At 47.3% G+C, this 24,315-nt stretch overlaps 1 protein-coding gene across 1 annotated transcript in view; it reads left to right on the top strand.

Annotated features, from left to right (window-relative positions):
• Positions 1–5,385: 5,385 nt before the first annotated feature.
• Positions 5,386–24,315, top strand: part of LOC137357325 (disks large homolog 1-like) — a 377,389-nt gene continuing 358,459 nt past the window's right edge. The window contains exons 1-2 of the mRNA XM_068023579.1: positions 5,386–5,506; positions 8,206–8,279. Coding sequence (XP_067879680.1) covers positions 5,398–5,506; positions 8,206–8,279 — 183 coding nt within the window. The 5' untranslated portion in view covers positions 5,386–5,397. The remainder of the gene's footprint in view (positions 5,507–8,205; positions 8,280–24,315) is intronic.

Below are 24,315 nucleotides of genomic sequence, written 5' to 3'. Positions count from 1 at the left end.
ACAACGAGCTCAGTAGACTCAATGTAGACATTGCAGCACTTCAGGAGACTCGCCTCCCCGCGAGTGGCTCTCTAGCAGAGCAAGACTACACCTTCTTCTGGCAGGGCAGGGATCCTGAAGAACCAAGACAGCATGGAGTGGGCTTCGCCATCAGAAACTCCTTGCTCAGCATGATAGAGCCTCCCTCAAATGGCTCGGAACGCATACTGTCCATCCGACTGCTCACCACCTCTGGTCCAGTACACCTACTCAGCATCTATGCTCCAACACTCTGCTCCGCACCTGAAGCTAAAGACCAGTTCTATGAACAACTCCATAACATCATTAGCAGCATCCCCAACACCGAACACCTATTCCTGCTGGGGGACTTTAATGCCAGGGTTGGGGCCGACCATGACTCATGGCCCTCCTGCCTTGGGCGCTATGGCGTTGGAAGGATGAATGAGAACGGGCAGAGACTGCTTGAGTTGTGTACCTATCATAACCTCTGCATCACCAACTCGTTCTTTCACACTAAACCCTGTCACCAGGTTTCATGGAGGCACCCAAGATCACGTCGTTGGCACCAGCTAGACCTCATTGTCACAAGGCGAGCCGCCTTAAACAGTGTTCAAATCACACGCAGCTTCCACAGTGCGGACTGCGACACCGACCACTCCCTGGTGTGCAGCAAGGTTAGACTCAGACCAAAGAAGTTGCATCATTCCAAGCAGAAGGGCCACCCGCGCATCAACACGAGCAGAATTTCTCACCCACAGCTGTTACAAAAATTTCTAAATTCACTTGTAACAGCCCTTCAAAACACTCCCACAGGGGATGCTGAGACCAAGTGGGCCCACATCAGAGACGCCATCTATGAGTCAGCTTTGACCACCTACGGCAAAAGTGCGAAGAGAAATGCAGACTGGTTTCAATCTCATAATGAAGAGCTGCAACCTGTCATAGCCGCTAAGCGCATTGCACTTTTGAACTACAAGAAAGCCCCCAGCGATTTAACATCCGCAGCACTTAAAGCAGCCAGAAGTACTGCACAAAGAACAGCTAGGCGTTGCGCAAACGACTACTGGCAACACCTATGCAGTCATATTCAGCTGGCCTCAGACACCGGAAACATCAGAGGAATGTATGATGGCATGAAGAGAGCTCTTGGGCCAACCATCAAGAAGATCGCCCCCCTCAAATCTAAATCGGGGGACATAATCACTGACCAACGCAAACAGATGGACCGCTGGGTTGAGCACTACCTAGAACTGTACTCCAGGGAGAATGCTGTCACTGAGACTGCCCTCAATGCAGCCCAGCCTCTACCAGTCATGGATGAGCTGGACATACAGCCAACCAAATCGGAACTCAGTGATGCCATTGATTCCCTAGCCAGCGGAAAAGCACCTGGGAAGGGCAGCATTACCCCTGAAATAATCAAGAGTGCCAAGCCTGCTATACTCTCAGCACTACATGAACTGCTATGCCTGTGCTGGGACGAGGGAGCAGTACCCCAGGACATGCGCGATGCCAACATCATCACCCTCTATAAAAACAAAGGTGACCGCGGTGACTGCAACAACTACCGTGGAATCTCCCTGCTCAGCATAGTGGGGAAAGTCTTTGCTCGAGTCGCTCTGAACAGGCTCCAGAAGCTGGCCGAGCGCGTCTACCCTGAGGCACAGTGTGGCTTTCGTGCAGAGAGATCGACTATTGACATGCTGTTCTCCCTTCGTCAGATACAGGAGAAATGCCGTGAACAACAGATGCCCCTCTACATTGCTTTCATTGATCTCACCAAAGCCTTTGACCTCGTCAGCAGACGTGGTCTCTTCAGACTACTAGAAAAGATCGGATGTCCACCAAAGCTACTAAGTATCATCACCTCATTCCATGACAATATGAAAGGCACAATTCAACATGGTGGCTCCTCATCAGAGCCCTTTCCTATCCTGAGTGGTGTGAAACAGGGCTGTGTTCTCGCACCCACACTTTTTGGGATTTTCTTCTCCCTGCTGCTTTCACATGCGTTCAAATCCTCTGAAGAAGGAATTTTCCTCCACACAAGACCAGGGGGCAGGTTGTTCAACCTTGCCCGTCTAAGAGCGAAGTCCAAAGTACGGAAAGTCCTCATCAGAGAACTCCTCTTTGCTGACGATGCTGCTTTAACATCTCACACTGAAGAATGCCTGCAGAGTCTCATCGACAGGTTTGCGTCTGCCTGCAATGAATTTGGCCTAACCATCAGCCTCAAGAAAACGAACATCATGGGGCAGGATGTCAGAAATGCTCCATCCATCAATATTGGCGACCACGCTCTGGAAGTGGTTCAAGAGTTCACCTACCTAGGCTCAACTATCACCAGTAACCTGTCTCTAGATGCAGAAATCAACAAGCGCATGGGTAAGGCTTCCACTGCTATGTCCAGACTGGCCAAGAGAGTGTGGGAAAATGGCGCACTGACACGGAACACAAAAGTCCGAGTGTATCAGGCCTGTGTCCTCAGTACCTTGCTCTACGGCAGCGAGGCCTGGACAACGTATGCCAGCCAAGAGCGACGTCTCAATTCATTCCATCTTCGCTGCCTTCGGAGAATATTTGGCATCAGGTGGCAGGACTATATCTCCAACACAGAAGTCCTTGAAGCGGCCAACACCCCCAGCTTATACACACTACTGAGTCAGCGGCGCTTGAGATGGCTTGGCCATGTGAGCCGCATGGAAGATGGCAGGATCCCCAAAGACACATTGTACAGCGAGCTCGCCACTGGTATCAGACCCACCGGCTGTCCATGTCTCCGTTATAAAGACGTCTGCAAACGCGACATGAAATCGTGTGACATTGATCACAAGTCGTGGGAGTCAGTTGCCAGCATTCGCCAGAGCTGGCGGGCAGCCATAAAGACAGGGCTAAATTGTGGCGAGTCGAAGAGACTTAGTAGTCGGCAGGAAAAAAGACAGAGGCGCAAGGGGAGAGCCAACTGTGCAACAGCCCCAACAAACAAATTTCTCTGCAGCACCTGTGGAAGAGCCTGTCACTCCAGAATTGGCCTTTATAGCCACTCCAGGCGCTGCTTCACAAACCACTGACCACCTCCAGGCGCGTATCCATTGTCTCTCGAGATAAGGAGGCCCAAAAGAATAAATATAAGTTGTTAAAGGCACTATATAAACACAGGTTTCTGGTGGTGTAGAAACCTGTGACAAACTTTTCTTCGGACAGCTACTCCTTTGCAGGAGACCAAGAGATAAAAAACTGAGATTAATTTACATGAAAGCCTGTGACACTCAATACAAAACACTGACATCTGATAGGTTCCCAAACCGCTAAACTAATGACGTGGGCGTTTCTGGGAGTTGTAGTCCCACCAACAACTCATTCTGTACTTCAACTCGAATAAAGAAAAATCAATAAGATTCATTTAAAACTGAAAGGTGGGGAGCGCTGGCCTTTCGTGCAAAAGAGCTGTAGAATGCGGAAAAAGAAAAGGACAAAATTAAATTTTATGGGTTTTGCTCCTGCGCAAAGAACTACAAACTCCAGCATGCCAAGCGCGGGCCCGCATGCGCAGTGCGCCCTGACTAATCCCAACTCATTCTAATCTCAGGGTGTTAATGGGTTTGTGTGGAATCAGCAGAGAAAAACATTTTCAGGTATTGCAGATTCTAAACAAGGTAACAAGGCTGCAAATGAATAAATGCAATCCATTAGTACTTTTCCTAGATTGCATTTTTGCTTTCTTTTTTAAAATAGTGAGTGGGTTCTCCAACCAATTATTGTTTCACAACTTTATTTCTGCTTAAATCCTGCTAATAGATTTCGTGGAGTGCTGTGGTGTGTTTTTACTGTTATAAATATTTTGTGTTTTTCTGGTTAATTACTCTATTACTTGTACATCTGTGGGCTTACAGTCTCTCTTTGGAATGTTGTCAATGTTATAAGTTTCTCTGCTTTCCATATTCGGAATTAATACAGCAATATGCATTTACATAGCACCTGAAATGTAGGAAAAATGTCCCAAGTCACTTCACTGAAGCATATCAGGCAAAAGATTGCTCCCGAGCCACGTAGCGAGATATTAGGACAGGTGAACAGATGATAAAACAGATTGCAGAGCTCTGAGATGCAGAGGGATCTGGGTGTCCAGTGCATGAATTACAAAAGGTTTGCATGCAGATGCAGCAAGTAATTAGGAAAGTTATTGTTTATTGCAAGGGGAATTGAATACAAAAGTAGGGAGGTTATGCTTCAGTTATACAGGGAATTGGTGAGACCACATCCGGAGTACTATGGTCTCCTTATTTAAGGAAGGATGTAAATGCGTTGGAAGCAGTTCAGAGAAGGCCTACTAGACTCAACTGGAATGGGCGGGTTGTCTTATGAGGAAAGATTGGATAGGCTAGGCTTGTATCCGCTGAAATTTAGAAGAGTAAGAGGCGACTTGATTGAAACATATAAGATTCTGAGGGGTCTTGACAGGGTGGATGTGGAAAGGATGTTTCCCCTTGTGGGAGAATCTAGAACTAGGGGTCACTGTTTAAAAATAAGCGGTTGTCCATTTAAGACAGAAATGAGAAATTTTTTCCCTCAGAGGGTGGTGAGACTTTGGAATTCTCTTCCTCAAAAGGCGGTGCAAGCAGAGTCTTTAAATATTTTTAAGGCAGAGGTAGATAGATTCTTGATAAGCAAGGGGGTGAAAGGTTATCGGGGGTAGGCAGAAATGTGGAGTTGAGGTTACAATCAGATCAGCCATGATCTTATTGAATGGCGGAGCAGGCTCGAGCGGCTGAGTGGCCTACTCCTGCTCCTAATTCATATGTTCGTATGAGCTAATGCTTGGTCAAAGAGGTCAGTTTTAAGGAGCATCTTAAAGGAGGAGAGAGAAGTGGGAGGTTTAGGGAGGGAATTCCAGAGCTTAGAGCCCAGGCAGTTGAAGGCATGGCTGCCAGTAAAAGCGGGATGCTCAAGAGCCAGAATTGGAGGAGCGCAGTGATCTCGGAGGGTTGTGGGGCTGGAAGAGATTACAGAGAAAGGGAGGGTGTGAGGGAATGGAGGGATTTCTGCAAATTGGCTGCTGCGTTTCCCGCATACACCTCTTGAAAAGCACTCCATTGGCTGTAAAGCACTTCAGGATGTCCAGAAGGTATGAAATGTATTGTATAAATGCAAGCTGTTACTTTCTTTGTGTATCTGCTAGGTCACTCTGTCAGCCCGTCACTCTGTCTCTCTGTCTCTTTTTCTCAGCAGAGATGAGAAATTTGACAATTGTGGCAATTGTCTTGCCAAGGCCACTCTAGATCACCTGGTCGGGAGGCAATTGTCGATTTTTTTTTTTTTTTTTTGAGTGCGTATTTGGCTGGCCGGGCTAACTTGCTGTGTCATTTTGTCTCTCTAGATACCTAAGCTGTACAGCTGATGGAGGAGTACCAGCCAAAGCTGGATCCAGCTCAGGATGATCGCTTCAAAGCAAGGACTGAGAGAGTCCTCACCATCTTCCACAGTGACCTCTTCCAGGCTCTGCTCGGTACGGTTGTGTACAGGCCTCCGGCTCACACTCTGACTGAAGGAGGGAGGTGGGACTCTAGTTGATTGCGCCACCCCCACATGCCACCAATAATGTCACTGCATGTCTGACCACTGCCACCCCAACCCCCCACCCCCCCCCCCCCCCCCCCCCCCCCCCCCAAGGTGATGATGACGTCACATTGGGGTAAAGTTAATATTTGAAGCAAAAAATCAGTTGGCTAAAAAGGTTGGCAGATGGTGTGAGACACACGAGTTATGTATTTGGTTCCCACTGGTGTAATTTCCAGTGATATTCACTGGGCGAGGATAGAGACTAGGGTTACCAATCTTCAGGACAGATACAGCATGGGTTAGATACAGAGTAAAGCTCCCTCTGCACTGTCCCATCAAACACTCCCAGGGCAGATACAGAATTTGTATGTTATGACGTTAATCTCTTGTGAGCAGAACCTAATTTTGTGTTTATCTCTGAATACAAATTCGCTGGTGTTTCCTTTTGTCTTAGTTAGTCCAAATTCTCAGCAACTATCCTGAGTTCCTTTGAAATGAAATATCCCATTATCAGAATGGTTCTTGTACTAGGGATTGTCTCTGAGTCCACACCCATTAGAAATTGGATTGGAAATGCCCCAGCCCCCTCCACACATTTTATATGTGGCCAGGGTGGGTTTTCATCCCATCAGCTACAGATGGGTTTGATTTTGACGTCTTGCGCCTCCACCATGCGGCAAGATGTGCTTACTCTTTATTTATACAGTTTGATGTTCAGTTTATTTATTTTATTTAGAGATACAGAACTGAAACAGGCACTTCGGCCCACCGAGTCTGTGCCGACCAACAACCACCCATTTATACTAACCCTGCAGTAATCCCATATTCCTTATCACCTACCTACACTAGGGGTAATTTACCTATCAACCTGCAAGTCTTTGGCTGTGGGAGGAAACCGGAGCACCCGGCGAAAACCCAAGCAGTCACAGGGAGAACTTGCAAACTCCGCACAGGCAGTACCCAGTGGCGGCACAGTGGCGCAGTGGTTAGCCCCGCAGCCTCACAGCTCCAGCGACCCGGGTTCAATTCTGGGTACTGCCTGTGTGGCGTTTGCAAGTTCTCCCTGTGTCTGCGTGAGTTTCCTCCGGGTGCTCCGGTTTCCTCCCACATGCCAAAGACTTGAAGGTTGATAGGTTCATTGGCCATTATAAATTGCCCCTAGTATAGGTAGGTGGTAGGGAAATATAGGGACTGGTGGGGAAGTGGTAGGAATATGGAATTAGTGTAGGATTAGTATAAATGGGTGGTTGATGGTCGGCACAGACTCGGTGGGTCGAAGGGCCTGTTTCAGTGCTGTCTCTCTAATAAAATAATAATTAAAAAAATCGAACCCGGGTCCCTGGAGCTGTGAGGCTGCAGTGCTAACCACTGCGCCGCCCCTTTTAAAAATTAAGGGAAGACATCAGGGTGGATTAAAGGACTAAGATAGGTTTGACGTCATCTAAGGAGCTTACTGGGTGTTTAAGAGCTTGGAAGTTACTAGGTGTTGATTGACAGTGATAATAGCACTGAACAGCTTCCTCCACCATCCACAATCTCTCAAATGGCAAAATCAACGTGTTCAGTTCATTTTCCTCAGCTCTAATCCTCTTGTCCGAATGTCCATTTACTTCTTGATGACCTCCTCTCACACCAAGAGGATAGACGGCTAATGATTAAAATATCTCTTTAGGTTTCAATCATTTCTCAATCGAGATGATTCCTTCTGTTTGGTTATGGGAGAGCAAAGGATTGCAGGGTGTCTGATGGAGGGGAGACACTTGACAATGGGACCAAGGGGTTAGTCAGTGATGAAGAGGTGTGATCAGGAGAGAATAATCTGACAGATTAGCGTGCAGTTTACAGAAAAGAATTTTCCCACCACTGAAGGACTTTGACTCTTATATAACAAGAACAACTTGCATTTATATAGTGCCTTGAACTTATTAAATCAATGGTGTGCAGTTTTTGGTGAGAGGGTCCCCAAGGTTGTGTCGTGGTAGGTTAATAGGTTACTAGGAGTGTGAATATTTTCAGGGGATCCTGTCAAACACACTCCCAGGACAGACACCAAAGGGATTAGATACAGAATAAAGCTCCCTCTACACTGTCCTATCGAACACTCCCAGGGCAGGTACAGCATGGTCCCTAACCTGCACGTAATGAAGGCCATGCATTCTTTGAAATCTCATGGTTATGTAAAGGAGCAGTTTGCTTGGCGACACTTCTACTGGTACTTGACAAATGAGGGCATCCAGTAATTGCGGGACTACCTTCATCTTCCTCCAGAAATTGTTCCAGCTACTCCACGTCGCCAGACTCGTCTTGAAACTGCCAGGCCAAGTCCTAAAGGTCTGGGTGAGGACCGTCCAACTCATTATCGTAGTGACGCTGACAGAGACACTTACAGGCGGACTGCTCCCCCTGGTTCTGACAAAAAGGCTGAAGCTGGTGCTAGTGCAGCTACAGAATTCCAGTTTAGAGGTGGATTTGGTCATGGACAACCTCAATAAATGTGTGCAATTTGTTATCTAAACTAAAGTCAATTGAAATACATTTTTAAAAAATGGTTGTTATACTGGATGAACACAAGTTGGATCCTTTCAGCATTTGTGCTCTGGTGAGAGCTTCTTTTGATGCGTCTAACCTTGTGTCTTCTCCTAACAGATATTCAGCAGTTCTACGAGGTGTCGTTGGAGAATCAGCCAGCCCAGCTCTGTTCCAAGAAATGGCCCCTCAAGGTAGGAAGCTTTGTATTGGTGTGTTTTAGGGTCCTGTGGCTGCGATGGATCTTGGGGCTCGAGCCGGGACCCTTGATTATCAGTTATAAAATAGGTGGAGCTCTGGTTCTTTAGGCTTGGAGTGGGTGCTAAATCGAGGAATGAGAGAGCCAGCAATCTTACAGCATTTTGCCTTCTCAACCCACGACAGTATAACTGTGACTCAAATTGCTCTGATCATTCTTCTTTTTCTTCTTTTGGGCCTCCTTATCTCGAGAGACAACCTCCCTGAGAACATGGCCAAGTTTATTCTTTCAGCACATGGGACCCTGGGGCTCTTTCTCCCACCTTAGGCACCTGTTCCCTCCCCCACTTTAAACATTCACTCCCCTCCACCACACACGCACAGTGGCAGCAGTGTGTACCATCTACAAGATGCACTGCAGCAACACACCAAGTCTCCTTCGACAGCACCTTCCAAACCCGCGACCGCTACCACCTAGAAGGACAAAGACAGCTGACGCATGAGAACACCACCACCTGCAAGTTCCCTCCAAGCCACACACCATCCTGACTTGGAACTATATTGCCGTTCCTTCACTGTCACTGGGTCAAAATCCTGGAACTCCCCTCCTAACAGCACTGTGGGTGTACCTACCCCAAATGGACTGCAGCGGTTCAAGAAGGCAGCTCACCACCACCTTCTCATGGGCAATTATGGATGGGTAATAAATACTGGCCTGGCCAGCGACGCCCACATCCCATGAATGAAGCATGTAGACCTGTTCAGGGTCATGTTGACCATTACTGAACACAGCATTGAAAGAATTTGTTGCACTGCTTTAGTAGGATAAATTGAAAAGCAGAATATTTTTTAAATGATGAGAGACTGGGAAATGTTGCTATTCAGAGAAATTTGGGCGTCTTTGCACATGAATCGCAGAATGTTATGATGCAGCAAACAGTTAGAAAAGCAAATGGTGTGTTAGCCTTTCTTAGAAAGGGATTGGAGTATGAGCAAAGAAGTCTTAGTGCAGTTATCTGGCGCCTTGGAATACTGTTTACAGTTTTGTTCTTTGAACCAAAGGAAGGATATAGTTGCCTTAGAGGGAGTGCAGTGAAAGTTCCGTAGACTGATTGCTGGGATTGTCCTATGAAGAAAGATTGAGTAGACTATATTCCCTAGAGTTTAGAAAAATGAGAAGTGATCTCATTGAAACATATAAAATTCTTATGGGGCTTGACAGGTTAGATGCTGAGGGGCTGTTTCCCCTAGCTGGGGATGTCTAGAACACAGGGGAACAGTCTCAGGATAAGGGGTCAACCATTTAGGACTGAGTTAACGAGGAATTTCTTCACTGAGTGTTGTGAATCTTTGGAATTCTCTACAGAAAGAGGGCTGTGGATGCTGAGTCATTGAGTATATTCAAGTTAGAGATCGATAGATTTTTGAGCATTAAAGGAATCGAGGGATATGGAGATAGTGCAGGAAGGTGGAGTTGAGGTAGAAGATCAACCATGTTCTTTGTTGATTGGTGGAGCAGACTCGAGGAGCTGAATGGCCTCCCTGCTCCTATTTCTTTTGTTCTATCTAAGTATAGTGCAAAAAGTTAACAGCAATAAGTGTTTAGATAAATGCTTTGTTATTGAAGAAAGACTTGCTGTTGTTTCTTTCACGACCTCTGCGCATTCCAAAACATTTCACAGCCAATGATGGACTTCTGAAGTGTACTGTTGTAATGTAGGAAACATGGCAGTTAATTTGCGCACAGCAAGCTCCCACAAGCAGCAGTGTGAGAAAGGCCAGATAATCTGTCAGTGATGTTGATTGAGGACAAATATCGGCCCAGGACAGTTGGTCATACTCTCACCTCTGAGTCAGAAGGTCATAAGGTCAAGTCCCGCTCCAGAGACTTGAGCCCCATAATCTGGGTCGTCACTTCGTGCAGTACTGAGGGAGTGTCGCATTGCCAGAGGGGCAGTAGTGCTGCAGCCTTGGAGGGGCTGTGCTGAGGGATAGAGGCCTGCTAACCGACCGGGACCCGACGACATGTGTCGGATTCAAGTTGGGTCGGGCCCATCTTCCGGGGACGGGTTTCAGGCTCAGTTCGGGTTGGGCCGAGTCCAAATCGAGTCGGGTAGGGCCGGGCCGGACACATACGGTAAATGCTCTGCTGGTAAGTATTAAAAATAAAAAAACTTACCTGAGCTGGGAGTCCGGGCTGAAACTGAGTCTGCGCAGTGAGTGAGTGACGTTACTGTGACGTCTCATGCATGCGCTACAGCTTCATACAGGTTTGATGTCAGGAACGTAAGTAAAGAGATGGTCGGGCTGACTAATGGCGGGTTCGAGTCGGGTTCTTTTTCCTCTGGCTCGGGGCAAAATTGGAGGGAGGTCGGGCTTGGGCCCGCTGCGGTTCGGTCGGGTTCTTTTTCCTGACCTAAAGCAGGTCTCTACTGTGGGAGTGCTGCAGTACTGAGGGAGCGCTGCATAAAGCCTGGCTCAGGTATAAAATTAAAACCTGATCCGACCACAGCCAACCCGGGCCCGAGTCCTTTAATTTTATTTTGCACCGGACCCGAATATCATTCATCCGTTCCGGCAGCAGGCTATTTCTGCAGATGGAGTTGTGGGGAATTGCAGGTAAGCCTGATCCCATGACTTCCCGGAAGCAGCACTGTCCAGCCTGACCCGACCTGAGCCCGAATGCTGGACTCGGAATATAGACCCTACCCGACCTGAACCCAACACATATGTCTCGTCGGGTTGGGGTCGGGTTGCCAGGCTTTAGCGCTGCAGCCTCGGAGGGGCAGTACTGAGGGAGTGCTGCACTGTCGGTGGTGTCGTGTTTCAGATGAAACGATAAACTGTCTGCCCTCTCGGGTGAACATAAAAGAACCCTCAGCTTCTATTTCGAAGAAGAGCAGGAGAGTTCTCCCTGTTGTCCTGGGGCCAATATTTATTCCTCAACCAAAATCAATAAAACAGGTTATCTCCTCATTATCACATTGCTGTGTGTGGGAGCTTGCTGTGTGCAAATTGGCTGCTGTGTTTCCTACATTCCAACAATGACCACACTTCAAAAAGTACTTCATTGGCTGTAAAGTGCTTTGGGACGTCCTGAGGTTGTGAAAGGCGCTAGAGAAATGCAAGACTGTCTATCCTTTGTATTCAGTAAGCCTTTGAGGTCTTTGACCTGCTAGTCTTACCATGGAATCCCTGCTGACGTGACTCCCCAATGCTCCAGATTGCATTAGTCATGGCCGTTACCTTTCACAGCTTCTGAGGTGATATCAGCTGCCTTGCTGCAAGCTGCATCTTTGAGGAAACGATTCTTGCCTCCCTGGGCAGAGGGAAAATTGCCCCAGAACTGTATCAGCAGGAGCACTGATTCCACCCTCATCACCTGAGTGCAAACTTTGGGCAGCGGATCCTGTGGCCTATATAGAATCTGCTCTATTTTCATTCCATTCACTTCACTGCCCAGGTGCTGGAGGTGGGAATCTAACACCCTCTCTCCAATCACAGTTGATCCTTGAACTGATTTGCTCTAACTGGACCAGCATAGGGACTCCAAGAATCTTCCTGCCAGGACTGCACTTGAGATCATTCAGTTGAACCTTGAACCAAGCTAGGTGCCTGCCATGGCCCAGTTGGTAGCACACTTTCGCCTCTGCGTTAGTAGGTCATGGGCTTGAGTCCCATTCTGGGCACTTCAACACAAAATCCAGGCTGACACTCCCAGGGCAGCATGGAGGGAGTGCTGCGCCATCGGAGGGGCAGCATGGAGGGAGAGCTGCAAACTCGGAGGGGCAGCACGGAGGAAGAGCTGCGTCATCAGAGGGGCAGCATGGAGGGAGAGCTGCACCGTCAGAGTGGCAGCATGGAGGCCGCGTTGTGCCATCAGAGGTTGAGCTGCGCCCTCGGAGGGGCTAACATTAAACTGAAGCCCTCTCTCATTTCCCAGGTGGATTTTAAAGGTCCTATGTTTCTATTTCGGTGAAGGGCAAAGGTGGTTCTCCTCAGTGTCTTGGGGCAATCGTGATGTCACTCAACATCACTAATAAACAGATTTTCTGGTCACTGCCACATTACTGTTTGTGGGAGCTTGCTGTGCACAAATTGGTTGCCACATTTCTTACATTATAACAGTGACCACAGTTCAAAAAATAAAGTACTTAGTTATCTCTAAAGTGCTTTGGCATGTCCTGAGGTTGCACAAGTTCCTGGAAGCAGTTAACATTTCATCAGCATGGTCACAGACATGAAACGTTAACTCTGCTTCTCTCTCCACAGATGCTGCCTGACCTGCTGAGTATTTCCAGCATTTTCTGTTTTTATTTCAGATTTCCAACGTCTGCAGTATTTTGTTTTTATTATCGTACAAGTTCTGCCTTTTTGTTTTGAACTCTTGAGTTGTTACTGAACAGGTCCGGTGTTTCTAGTCGTGATGTTCCTGGCCTGTGTAATTAGCCAATAATAAAAAGTGACGGAGCAGAAACTGATGATTCATAGAGGAGCTGTGTAGAGGATGACAAAGCCCTTTAAAGATTATAATAGCCATCCCTCGCACTTGCACACACATGGCCTTTATCATTATCCATTCCTGGGGCTTCACGCTGCTCTGCATAATGTTTTAAGTGCTGTTTCTCACCTCAGGTCAGTGATTAATGTTTATGATACACCCAAATGACCAGCCTTCAGGTGGAAGCCCTGACATTGAGTATTCCTTGAGAGATTTGACCTTAAAACTGTCACAGCCAAACCTTATCCGTTCTCCAGACATAGTGTCACAAACAGAAGCCCATAGCTACCCCTTCCTGACACCTTTCCAGATGTTGGGGTTGGGTGGAAGGTTGGGGTGTTTAGAAGGCGCAGCGTTGGTTGTGAAACCATAGATGGTGCCTAGTGCCAAATGTTGGGAGAGCAGGACTGAGCCATAATGTGCATGTGTGCAGTCAGACCCGATGCTGTTCATAGGCAAATCTAGAAGCTGCCAACCCTCCAGGGTTTCCCTAGATTCTCCAGGACTTGAAGGTTAATCTCCGGGACACCGCACTGAGCAACACCCAAGGAGAAAAATCATGGAGGCAGTGGTGGAGGTGGGGAAGCAAAGGCTGTCTGACAGTGATGGATCATCCAATCGGGACAAAGATTCTTTGCTTTCCCATTGGCTGTGGGGAGGAGTAGTGCTGCAACCCTTGACATATCAGGCCACCAATGGAGGCAGGGCAATGGATGGTGGTGGGGCGGGATGGGGGTTGGGGGGCAGTTCATGTGATAATACATTCAGCCAGGGTTGGCAAACCTGGTAACTTTTTGCAAGTTAACTTGTAAATTTAATAGCAGTCGGCCTCCTGTTCCAACAACTGGAGTGTGTTTATTCTGCTTGATGTGTGCCCACAGATCCTGCAGCAAACAACGAATTGTGAACTGTTTGGTCCAACTCGCGATGGTGACCAGGAATGGAATGGGTGGGGGATAAGGGAGAGGAGTTCATGGTAGGGTGATGAAGGTGGTGTGTTGGGTTCTCACAATGTTGAGCTGGAGGGAAATCTAGTGGCAAACAAGCTCCAATTAATGGTGTAATTTTTCCAGGTTGCAGGAGGTGGACATCAAAGCAGCCCACCCAAATCTGGATTGTGCGAGCCCGCACCAATATCTGAGTTGCACTGCCTTTACCATGTGTCAGTCCCATGGCATTGACTGTTCAGCGCCCGGGACTCACGATCGCCACCCATTCTCATGGCACGGTCCTACTTTGTATTGCGCCTTACCCTCTGGCAGTGGATCACAAGATCCAGGATCAGGAGATCCAGGATGGAGCTGGGCTCAAGTGTGTGCCCTGATCCCGCAGAAGTCAACCTCTCGCCCAAAAAGCCACCAACTGCTCAACACTCTGTCTTGGGGCGTCACAGGCGCTGGATTCATGGAATAGGGAGCAATGGAACAATGTTAAATCCAGCTTTAAATATTATTTACATAGTCTGTTTTCTCTGTAAGCAACTTGAGTGCTGTATTTTAAAAAGAAATTAACATCTTCAATGCTGGTAGAAAAAGAAAGACCGACTTGCATTTCTATAGCGCTTTTCACTCCCTCAGGATGTCCCAAAGTGCTTCACGGCCAATGGTGTACTTTCTGAAGTACTGTTGTAATGTAGGAAATGCAACAGCCAATTTGTGCACAGCAAGATCCCACAAATGACAATGTGACAATGACCAGATGATCTGTTTTTAAGTGATGTTGGTTAAGGGATAAATATTGGCCCGAGGACACTGGGGAGAACTCCTCTGCTGTTCTTTTGAATAGTGTCATAGAGTCACTTACAGCACAGAAGGAGGCAATTCGGCTCATCAGTCCATGCTGGCTCACTGTGGAGCAATTCATTCAGTCCCACACCCCCGCCCAATTCCCATAGCCCTGCAAGTTTATTTCCTTCAAGTATCCATCCAAATTCCTTTTGAAATCGTTCATCGTCTTTGCTTCCACCATTCTCAGGGGCACCGAGTTCCGGGTCATTATCACTCGCTGCGTAAAAAAGTTCTTCCCCCTGCATCTCTTACCCAAAACCTTCAATCTTTGTCCCCAAGTCCTTGTACCACCAGTTAATGGGGACAGTTTTCCCTTGTCTGCCTTGTTTAAACCTGTCATAATCTTGTACACCTCCATCAAATCTCCCCTGAAGCTCGAAATGCTGGAACCACTCAGCAGGTCTGGCAGCATCTGTGGAAAGAGAAGCAGAGTTAACGTTTCGGGTCAGTGACCCTTCTTCGAAGAACGGTCACTGACCTGAAACGTTAACTCTGCTTCTCTTTCCACAGATGCTGCCAGACCTGCTGAGTGGTTCCAGCATTTCTTGTTTTTATTTCAGATTTCCAACATCTGCAGTATTTTGCTTTTACTCCCCTGAATCTCCTTTGCTCCACCAAGAACAACCACAGCTTTTCCAACCTAACCTTGTAGCTAAAATCCCCCATCTCTGGAACTATTCTGGTAATGGTAGTAGCCGTGGTATCTTTTACATTCACCTAAGAGGGAAAATGGAGCGCTCCGTTTAATGTCTGATCTGGAAGACGGCACCTCTGACAGGGTGGCGCTCCCTCGGGACTGACCCTCGGGCAGGGCGGCGCTCCCTCGGGACTGACCCTCGAGCAGGGCGGCTCTCCCTCGGGACTGACCCTCGGGCAGGGCGGCTCTCCCTCGGGACTGACCCTCGGGCAGGGCAGCTCTCCCTCGGGACTGACCCTCGGGCAGAGCGGCGCTCCCTCGGGACTGACCCTCGGGCAGGGCGGCGCTCCGTCGCGACTGACCCTCGGGCAGGGCGGCGCTCCGTCGCGACTGACCCTCGGGCAGGGCGGCGCTCCGTCGCGACTGACCCTCGGGCAGGGCGGCGCTCCCTCGCGACTGACCCTCGGGCAGGGCGGCGCTCCCTCGGGACTGACCCTCGGGCAGGGCGGCGCTCCCTCGGGACTGACCCTCGGGCAGGGCGGCGCTCCCTCGGGACTGACCCTCGGGCAGGGCGGCGCTCCCTCGCGACTGACCCTCGGGCAGGGCGGCGCTCCCTCGGGACTGACCCTCGGGCAGGGCGGTGCTCCCCTTGGTACTGTCCCTCCGAGATCATGGCACTTCATTGGTAATGCTCCTCCGACATCACGGCACTACCTCAGTACGGCACTGGGAGTGTTGACCTGGATTATAGGGCTCAGGTCTCTGGAGTGGGGTTTGAACCCACGACCACCAGACTCAGGTGAGAGTGCTGCCTACTGAGCTACTCTGACACACAAGGAAGACCATCCCCAATAGATAGCAAGCAGGTGGCTGGAAATGGCCTAGGAGTGGGGAAAACTGACTGAACCAGGATCATTGTCCTGACTGGGACTGTGGTTTCTGGGATGGAGACTGAAGAGAGAAATAACTAAGAGGAGCAACAAATTAACTTTATCACTCAGCAAAAGAGCACGCAGAAAAGAGTACGTACAGTGACGAAGCTCACTGAAGGGTCAGACTAGTGAATCTCATATTGCAAGATTGATGTCTTTTATCAGTTTTGGTAATTAAATCTTTTGTTAAGCCCTGGAGTTCAATTTTTAATCAGACTGTAGCTCCAATAAAGCTTTGTGAATAGTCTTTTAATTACTTTTTAAAGCATTTCAGTGCCTCAACACTGCCAACCAGAACCCATAGATCTGTACTTAACTAGGAGACAACTTCAAAACAAAAGGAGTTGGAGCTGGAAACTTGTTTCTTTTTTAAAAACTTGGAACAAAATCTTAAACATGTAGAATTCTTGTGAATTTCTGACTGGAAATTCATCCTTTTATTTAGAGATGAGGGTTAAAATATTCCCAATGTACTTTTTATCAATTGGTTTCTACCCTCTTTCGGAATGAACTGATCTACTGATGACATCAGGGGTTGAGCACATTAGTGTAGAGGGGGTAGGAGGCTGAATCCATTACCTCCTTGAGGGAACTAACATCAAGGAGTCACAAATTCCTTAAGTTTCAAATACTGAATGTATACAGTGAGCAGTTTCCTTAACGCTACATTGCTTGTTGCTCCTGTCCAGTGGGATGCACGATGCTGAAACACAGAAAGCAAATAAAACCTTGCATTTCTATAGCACCTTTCATCACCTCAGGATGTCCAAAAGTGTTTTACAGCCAATGAAATACTTTTTGAAGTGTAGTCACTGTTGTAATGTAGGAAACACAGCAGCCAATTTGCACAAAACAAGATCCCGCTCCTCACCTCACACAGTCTTACCTTCTTCTGACAATCTAAAATCAGGCTTGATTTCATCTAACTATTGTATCCTAATTTATCTTTATCTTCAATCTAGGTGCCATCCTGTACTAGAGGTCCTTTACTTAGGTTTTTTTTAAGTATAAAAACTGAGGTTTACAACATTTCTAACCTGTACTGTACCTGTCCTGGGAGCATTTGATGGGACAGTGTAGAGGGAGCTTTACTCTGTATCTAACCCCGTGCTGTACCTTTTTGGGAGTGTTTGATGGGGACACCGTTGAGGGAGCTTTACTCTGTATCTAACCCCTGTGTTGTACCTGTCCTGGGAGTGTTTGATGGGGACAGTGTAGAGGGAGCTTTACTCTGTATCTAACCCCGTGCTGTACCTGTCCTGGGAGTGTTTGATGGGGACACTGTAGAGGGAGCTTTACTCTGTATCTAACCCCTGTGCTGTACCTGTCCTGGGAGTGTTTGATGGGGACAGTGTATGGAAAAAATGGAACATTGTTCTATTACTGAGCTATGCACTGATATCCATTATCGAGCAAAAGCAAACTTTATGAAAAGATATTTGAGTTTCTAATTGGTTTTAAGTTAAATTGTGAGGAATCCCAGGGAGGCACGCCAGTGTTTGTGACATCATCTGTAATGGCAGGTTAAGAATTAACACTGGGAGAAAAGTGATGTTGGTTGAAGCTTAAATATTGGTCCGAGGACATCAGGGAGAACCTGCCTGCTATTCTTTGAAATTGTGGCCATGGAATCTTTTACATCCATGAGAGAATTTATATAAATGACTTAGATGAAGAGACCGAAGGTATGGTTGCTAAATTTTCTGATGACAGGTAGCAAAGTAACTCGTGAAGAGGACATTAGGAGGCTACAAAGGGATATAGGTTAAGTGATAGGTAGGCAAAGATCTGGCAAATGGAGTATAATGTGGGAAAGTGGGAAATTGTCCACTTTGGCAGGAAGAATAAAAAAGAAGCATATTATCTAAATGGTGAGAGATTGCAGAGCTCTGAGATGCAGAGGGATCTGGGTGCCCTAGTGCATGAATCGCAAAAGGTTAGCATGCAGGTACAGCACCTAATTAGCAAAGCTAATAGAATGTTATTGTTTATCGCAAGGGGAATTGAATACAAAAGTAGGGAGGTTATGCTTCAGTTATACAGGGCATTGGTGAGACCACGTCTGGAGTACTGTGTACAGTATTGGTCTCCTTATTTAAGGAAGGATGTAAATGCGTTGGAAGCAGTTCAGAGAAGGTTTACTAGACTAATACCTGGAATGGGCGGGTTGTCTTATGAGGAAAGATTGGACAGACTAGGCTTGTATCTGCTGGAATTTAGAAGAGTAAGAGGTGACTTGATTGAAACATATAAGATCCTGAGGGGTCTTGACAGGGTGAATGTGGAAAGGATGTTTCTCCTTGTGGGAGAATCTAGAACTAGGGGTCACTATTTAAAAATAAGGGGTTGCCCATTTAAGACCGAGATGAGAATTTTTTCTCTCAGAGGGTCGTGAGGCTTTGGAATTCTCTTCCTCAAAAGGCGGTAGAAGCAGAGTCTTTGAATATTTTTAAGGCAGAGGTAGATAGATTCTTGATGAGCAAGGGGGTGAAAGGTTATCGGGGGTAGGTGGAAATGTGGAGAAATCAGTTCAACCATGAACTTATTGAATGGCGGAGCAGGCTCGAAGGGCCAAGTGGTCGACTCCTGCTCCTAATTCATATGTTCGTATGAGAGGGCAGATGGAGCCTCGGTTTAATGTCTCATCTGAAAGATTTGGGCATCACCAATTTCTATCGCTCCACCAATGGTGCCCATGCCTTGAGCTGTCGGGTCCTAATCTCTGGAATTCCCTCCCTAAACCTCTCCACCTCTCTATCCTCCTTTAAGATGCTTTTTAAAACCTGCCACTTGACCAGGATTCTGTTCATCTATCTTAATATCTCCTTATGTAGCTCAGTGTCAAATTTATGTTTGCTAACACTCCTGTGAGCACTTTGGGAGGTTTTGCTGTGTTAAAGCTGCTATATAAATTCAAGTTCTTGTTGAGTGAGTTGATCTCAGTCTTTACAGCAGAGGCAGCAATTGGCTTTGATTTTCTTTGGGGTCAGAGGGGCGAGAAAATCAGCAATGTTTTCCCTGCTCCTGATCATTGTCCAGTGACTCTGGCTGGGAGGTGCAGCTGTGGATGTGGGGAGTGTGATACCCCCCTCAAGTTCAAATGACCTGAAACCAATTGTTTAGGTGAGGTTGTCACACTTGAAAGAATACCAGTTGTGGGCAGCCGGTGCCTGTGGGAATCGTACTCCAGTGGGTGTCAGCACCTTAAGAAGAGTAGGGTTAAAATTTTGAGTGAGGCATGATCAGTGGTGAAAAGTGTGAAGGAGGGTGGTGAGTGTCCGGGATATCAGGAGGGAATGGAAACTCACTCTCATGTCAACATTTCCGATGCTTTTTGTTCTGAAATAAATAAATCCCATTTAAGAGGTCATTGGGGTTTGAAAAGAACAGATATATTAAACCATTTTTGGAGTTTTAACACAATTCAGTATTGGGTGACTATATTTCTTGGGAGGAATAGTCAGGGGAAGGGGATGGGGGATGTAGGGAAGCATTTTAAATTGAGAAGCATACCACCACCCCCCCACCTCACCCCTTGTATATCGCTCTGCTTTTCGCCTTGGTTGCTCTTCCCATCCCCTGAGAACAGCAGCCTCCTCCCTTTAAGTGACTGAGCAAAGCTGTTGTAATGATAATTAGATTTCGATCCGGCCTCTCTGGGCCAGGAGAGAGAGAGAGAGACACACACACACCCCGTGGGTAATCTTCCTTTTCCTCCTGCTCCTCCTTTTGCTCCCCCCTCTTTTTTTATTCCTCTTTCATATCAATACTCATTCTCTCTCTCTCTCTCTCTCTCTCTCTCTCTCTCTCTCACACACACACACACACATACACGCATACACACACACACACTCACACACACTCTCTCTCACACACACACTCTACGCCATCGCCTCCTCATCATCCTCCCCCTCTTTTCTAGTCATTAATGAACAAATTCACCTTCCGCTCGCAGAAGCCAAGAGGGTTCCTTTCCCGAGTTGTAACAAAGAGAGATTTCTCTAATATTTTTAATAAATGAACCATCCCTCTTTCGTTCACTCCCACACATCCTTTCTTCATACAGACACACACTGACACACACACACTGACACACACTGTCTTACACACACACACGCGCGCTCAACACTGGCATCACCCACCTCTTGCCTGCATGCCCCCAAATCCCACAGTTTCCGATGCACGAAATCCCCCTTTCGAAGCCACGGCCACCTGTTTCGTCTTAGAGAATGGATTGCCTGTGTATAGTCACCACAAAGGTAAGGGATCTTTTATTCTCGATTTCCATTGCTTGCAAAATTCCACAAGTTGCTGACATGTAGAAGACTCTTCATTGTCCTTCCTCCTTTGAAGGCTTTTTTGTCTGTCTCTCTCTCTCTCTCGCTCTGTGTGTGTGTGTCTGTGTCGCTTCCCTCCGGCATGTGTGATCCGTTAGGGATGCTGAGGCTGATCTGCGAGAAGCCGGAGGTTGATCAATCATCTATCACAGTTCACACAGTCTCTGATTTTCATGCGACTATGCAGGCTCCTCTTGAGGCCTCCTAACTCCTTAGGTGCCTTTTTATTATTTATTCTTGAAATCTCCTCCCTCCTTCCCTACCCCACTGTAAAACCGTTCAGAAAATCCACAGTCCTCTGATTTGTGCCTGGCTATTTAACGGGAAGAGGGAATAAATCCAATCGGAAAGAGAAGGAGTGTGTGGTGAATGTGTGGGAATACATTCTGGGGGTTTTGCCTGATAAATTCACAGAGTAAGAGAGAGAGAATGAGGAAGAAAATTAATCGCTTGGAAATTAATTTGATGGAATTATTCCAAAGGTTGGACTTGAAGGGAACAGGCACCTCCTTTTGTGTGTTAGCTGGTGTACATTTTGTGTGTGTCAGAATTAACAAAGAGCCTTAGCAGAGTGTGTGTTGGGAGGCTGTGGGTGAGCAGCCAAGAAACACGCTGTTTTTCCCAGAATGTAAATCACAAAAATAAATTTTTTTAAATTCTGCAAATCTGGAATTTGAACTGCCGACATTGTAATTCTGAGGAACTCTGAGAGTAAATTGTGTTTTAACTAATAAATCTCACCCCACCACCCCCACTACCCCTTACCCTGCATTCCATATTTGGGCAGGTTCAGAATCCTGACAGTGTCAGTTGGCGGTTTGCAGTGGCCAGGGCAAGTGCTTTTGAACAAGACACGAGCTTTTTGACTGCCCCTCGCACTACTGACCTTCTCACCTCCCTCTCATTCCCCCTCCCCTCCATCCCCCTCCTCCCTCCCTCATGTTGTCTCTGGATCACTGTTCAATTCTTGTATAGCATGGAATTGAAGTTTAGAAATCCAGTCGGTGCTGTAATGGTCATCGTGTAGTTTACAACTGAGAAGGTTCAGAGTTTGCGATGGAAGGGAGGTTGGGGTTTGGAGACGATGATCATTGGCATCAAAGGGATAGGTGGAGGGGGGGTGCCGGTGGGTGATTTCCTTAAAGTCATTTTTGCAGAAGTATGTCTTAAAATGTCGATGTGAGGTCTGCTGGTGGGATCACTTGTGACTTCAGAAGCCAACTGCGAGTGAGATGTTGGGGGCAGTTGTATTTGCTAGCGAAAGGAGTAGTGGGAAGAGAAGGGAAAATTGCCTCAAGGCTGATGGTTTATGACGACTGCCAATGCCAGATTTCATTGTTGTCAGGCAGGATTTTGAAGGGTGTTTGAGCGTTGACAGTTTCATCGCTTCTGCCTTGGCTGAAGGAATCACCTTTTGTTATGTGGGGGTTTTCTAGGATTTTGAGCCAGTGTTTTTGTCAGGACCGTGCTTGGCAATTCTGCCCTCTCTCGTGATCAGCCCTCAATTGCGCGTTTAGTCGCCAGATGCTGTTGATCAAGGATGGGGGGGGATGCGGTGATGCATTTCCAAACCCAGGCTGTGCCCTGAGTAGGGGTCGCGAACTCCAGTCGGGCATATTCTTGGCGGACCTTCAACCGCATCCCCCACCCTCCCACCATTGGTCGATCCTCCAAGTGCCACTGCCTTGCCACAGCCAATCAGAAAGGGTGCAGATAAGAACTGTGAAGTTATACCTATCAAGAAAGGTTGAATAGGCTGGGTCTCTTTTCTCTAGGAAAGAGAAGACTGGGGGGGGGCGGGGGTGACCTGATAGAGGCCTTTAAGATTCTGAAAGGGCTTGATAGAGTAGCCGTTGAGAAGATGTTTCCATTTGTGGGGGAGTCCAAAACTAGGGGCCATAAATTTAAGATACTTACTAATAAATCCAATAGGAATTCAGGAGAAACTTTTTTTCCCAGAGAGTGGTGAGAACGTGGAACTCGCTACCACAGGGAATGGTTGAGGTGAATAGTATAATTTAAGGGGAAGCTGGATAAACACATGAGGGAGAAAGGAATAGAAGGATATGCTGATAGGGTGAGTTGAAGAGGGGTGGGAGGAGGCTCGTGCGGAGCAGAAACACCAGCACAGAGCAGTTGGACTGAATGGCCTGTTTTGGTGCTGTACGTTTTATATAATTCCATGTAAAGACACCATTACCCATTTGGATAAATCTTGCCTGCGAGTGAAACAGTCTTTTGCACGCTGCCCCCTCCCCAATCTCCAATATTGTTATTCGTAAGAAATGAAAATGTTACAAGAGAATGAAAAAAACACACACGTTTGTTCAATGTCCTTTCTCTGATTTCTCTCCTGGCCTTTTGCCCCCAGCAGTATCCTGCAGATACATCCTGGTGGGTTGGCATGCCTTATCTTGGAGGTGCCGGGTAACGGGCGGTTGGTTTCTGTAATTGAGGTTCCATTGGGGAGCAAGAATTCAGACTGACTGCCGAATGGGAAAAGTGGGAGCAAGAGAAAGGGAGTTCTAGATGAGCTGAGGCTTCTGTTAAGGAGATTTGCTCTCAGTTTTGTATGGCACTCACCGGCTATAGGCCAAAAGCTTGCTCCTAAATGACACAACACATGGCTCTGTATCAGCTCTCCATAGTTTCCACACACCCAGCTGAAGGCTAATGAAGAAGGAAAGACAGAACTTGCATTTCTATAGTGCCTTTCACCACCTCAGGATGTTCCAAAGTGCTTTACAGTGAATTAAGTACTTTTGAAGTGTAGTCGCTGTTGTAATGAAAAAAACGTGGCTGCCCATTTGCGCACAGCAGGATTCCACAAATGTGATACCGAGCAGATAACGTGTTTTTTAGTGATGTTGGTCAAGAGATACATATTGGCCCCAGAACACTAAGGAGAACCTCCCTGCTCTTTTTTTCAGTAGTTGACCTGGGATCTTTTACGTCCATCCGAGAGGTCAGATGGCTGCTCGGTTTGATGTTCTCCGACCGTGCAGCACTCCCTCAGTACTGGCACTGAGAGTGTCAGCTGAGATTATGTGTGCGGGTCTCTGGAGTGGGCCTCGAACCCACTTTTTGATTCGGAGGCAAGAATGTTACCAACTGGACCGTAGCTGATAGGATTATCTAAGTCACCCCAGTGTCTAATAGTGGTGTGTCAATACTTGAGCAGTGAAAGCAATTGTATTCTGGCCAGTTCACAGGTTGAGTATGGTGTTCCATTCTGAATACTGGAGCGCAAGGGAGACACGGGGAGGCGGTGGAGTGCTGGTAATGTCACTGAACTAGTAATCCAGAGGCCCAGGCTAGTGCTCTGGGAACTTGGGTTCGAATCCCACCATGGCAGATGGTGAAATTTGAATTCCATTAATGAATCTGGAATTAGAAAGCTAGGCTAATGATAGCCATGAAACCATTGTCGATTGTTGTTAAAACCCATCTGGTTCACTAATGTCCTTTAGGGATTGAAATCTGCTGTTATTACCTGGTCTGGCTTACATGTAACTCCAGATCCACAGCAATGTGGTTGACTCTTAAATGCCCTCTGAAATGGCCTAGCAAGCCACTCAGTTCAAGGGCAATTAGGGCTGGGCAATAAATGCTGGCCTAGCCAGCGACGCCCACATCCCACAAACGGGCTGGTGACACAAAAGAGCAGCCACAAGGCTATTTCCACCAACGAAAGGATAGGGTTGTGAGGAAGGACTGGAGGATTTAGGGATGCTCCTTGTTGAAAAGTGGTGACTGAGAGGAATGTGGGAACAGGAGGAGGCCATTCAGTGAGATCATGGCTGATCTGTAACCTAACTCCAGTTACCCGTCTTTGCCC

Source organism: Heterodontus francisci, chromosome 48 (assembly GCF_036365525.1).
Source record: "Heterodontus francisci isolate sHetFra1 chromosome 48, sHetFra1.hap1, whole genome shotgun sequence".
Lineage (NCBI taxonomy): Eukaryota > Metazoa > Chordata > Chondrichthyes > Heterodontiformes > Heterodontidae > Heterodontus > Heterodontus francisci.
The sequence above is the reverse complement of the archived record's forward strand: the minus strand, read 5'-3'. Positions and strand labels throughout refer to the sequence as shown.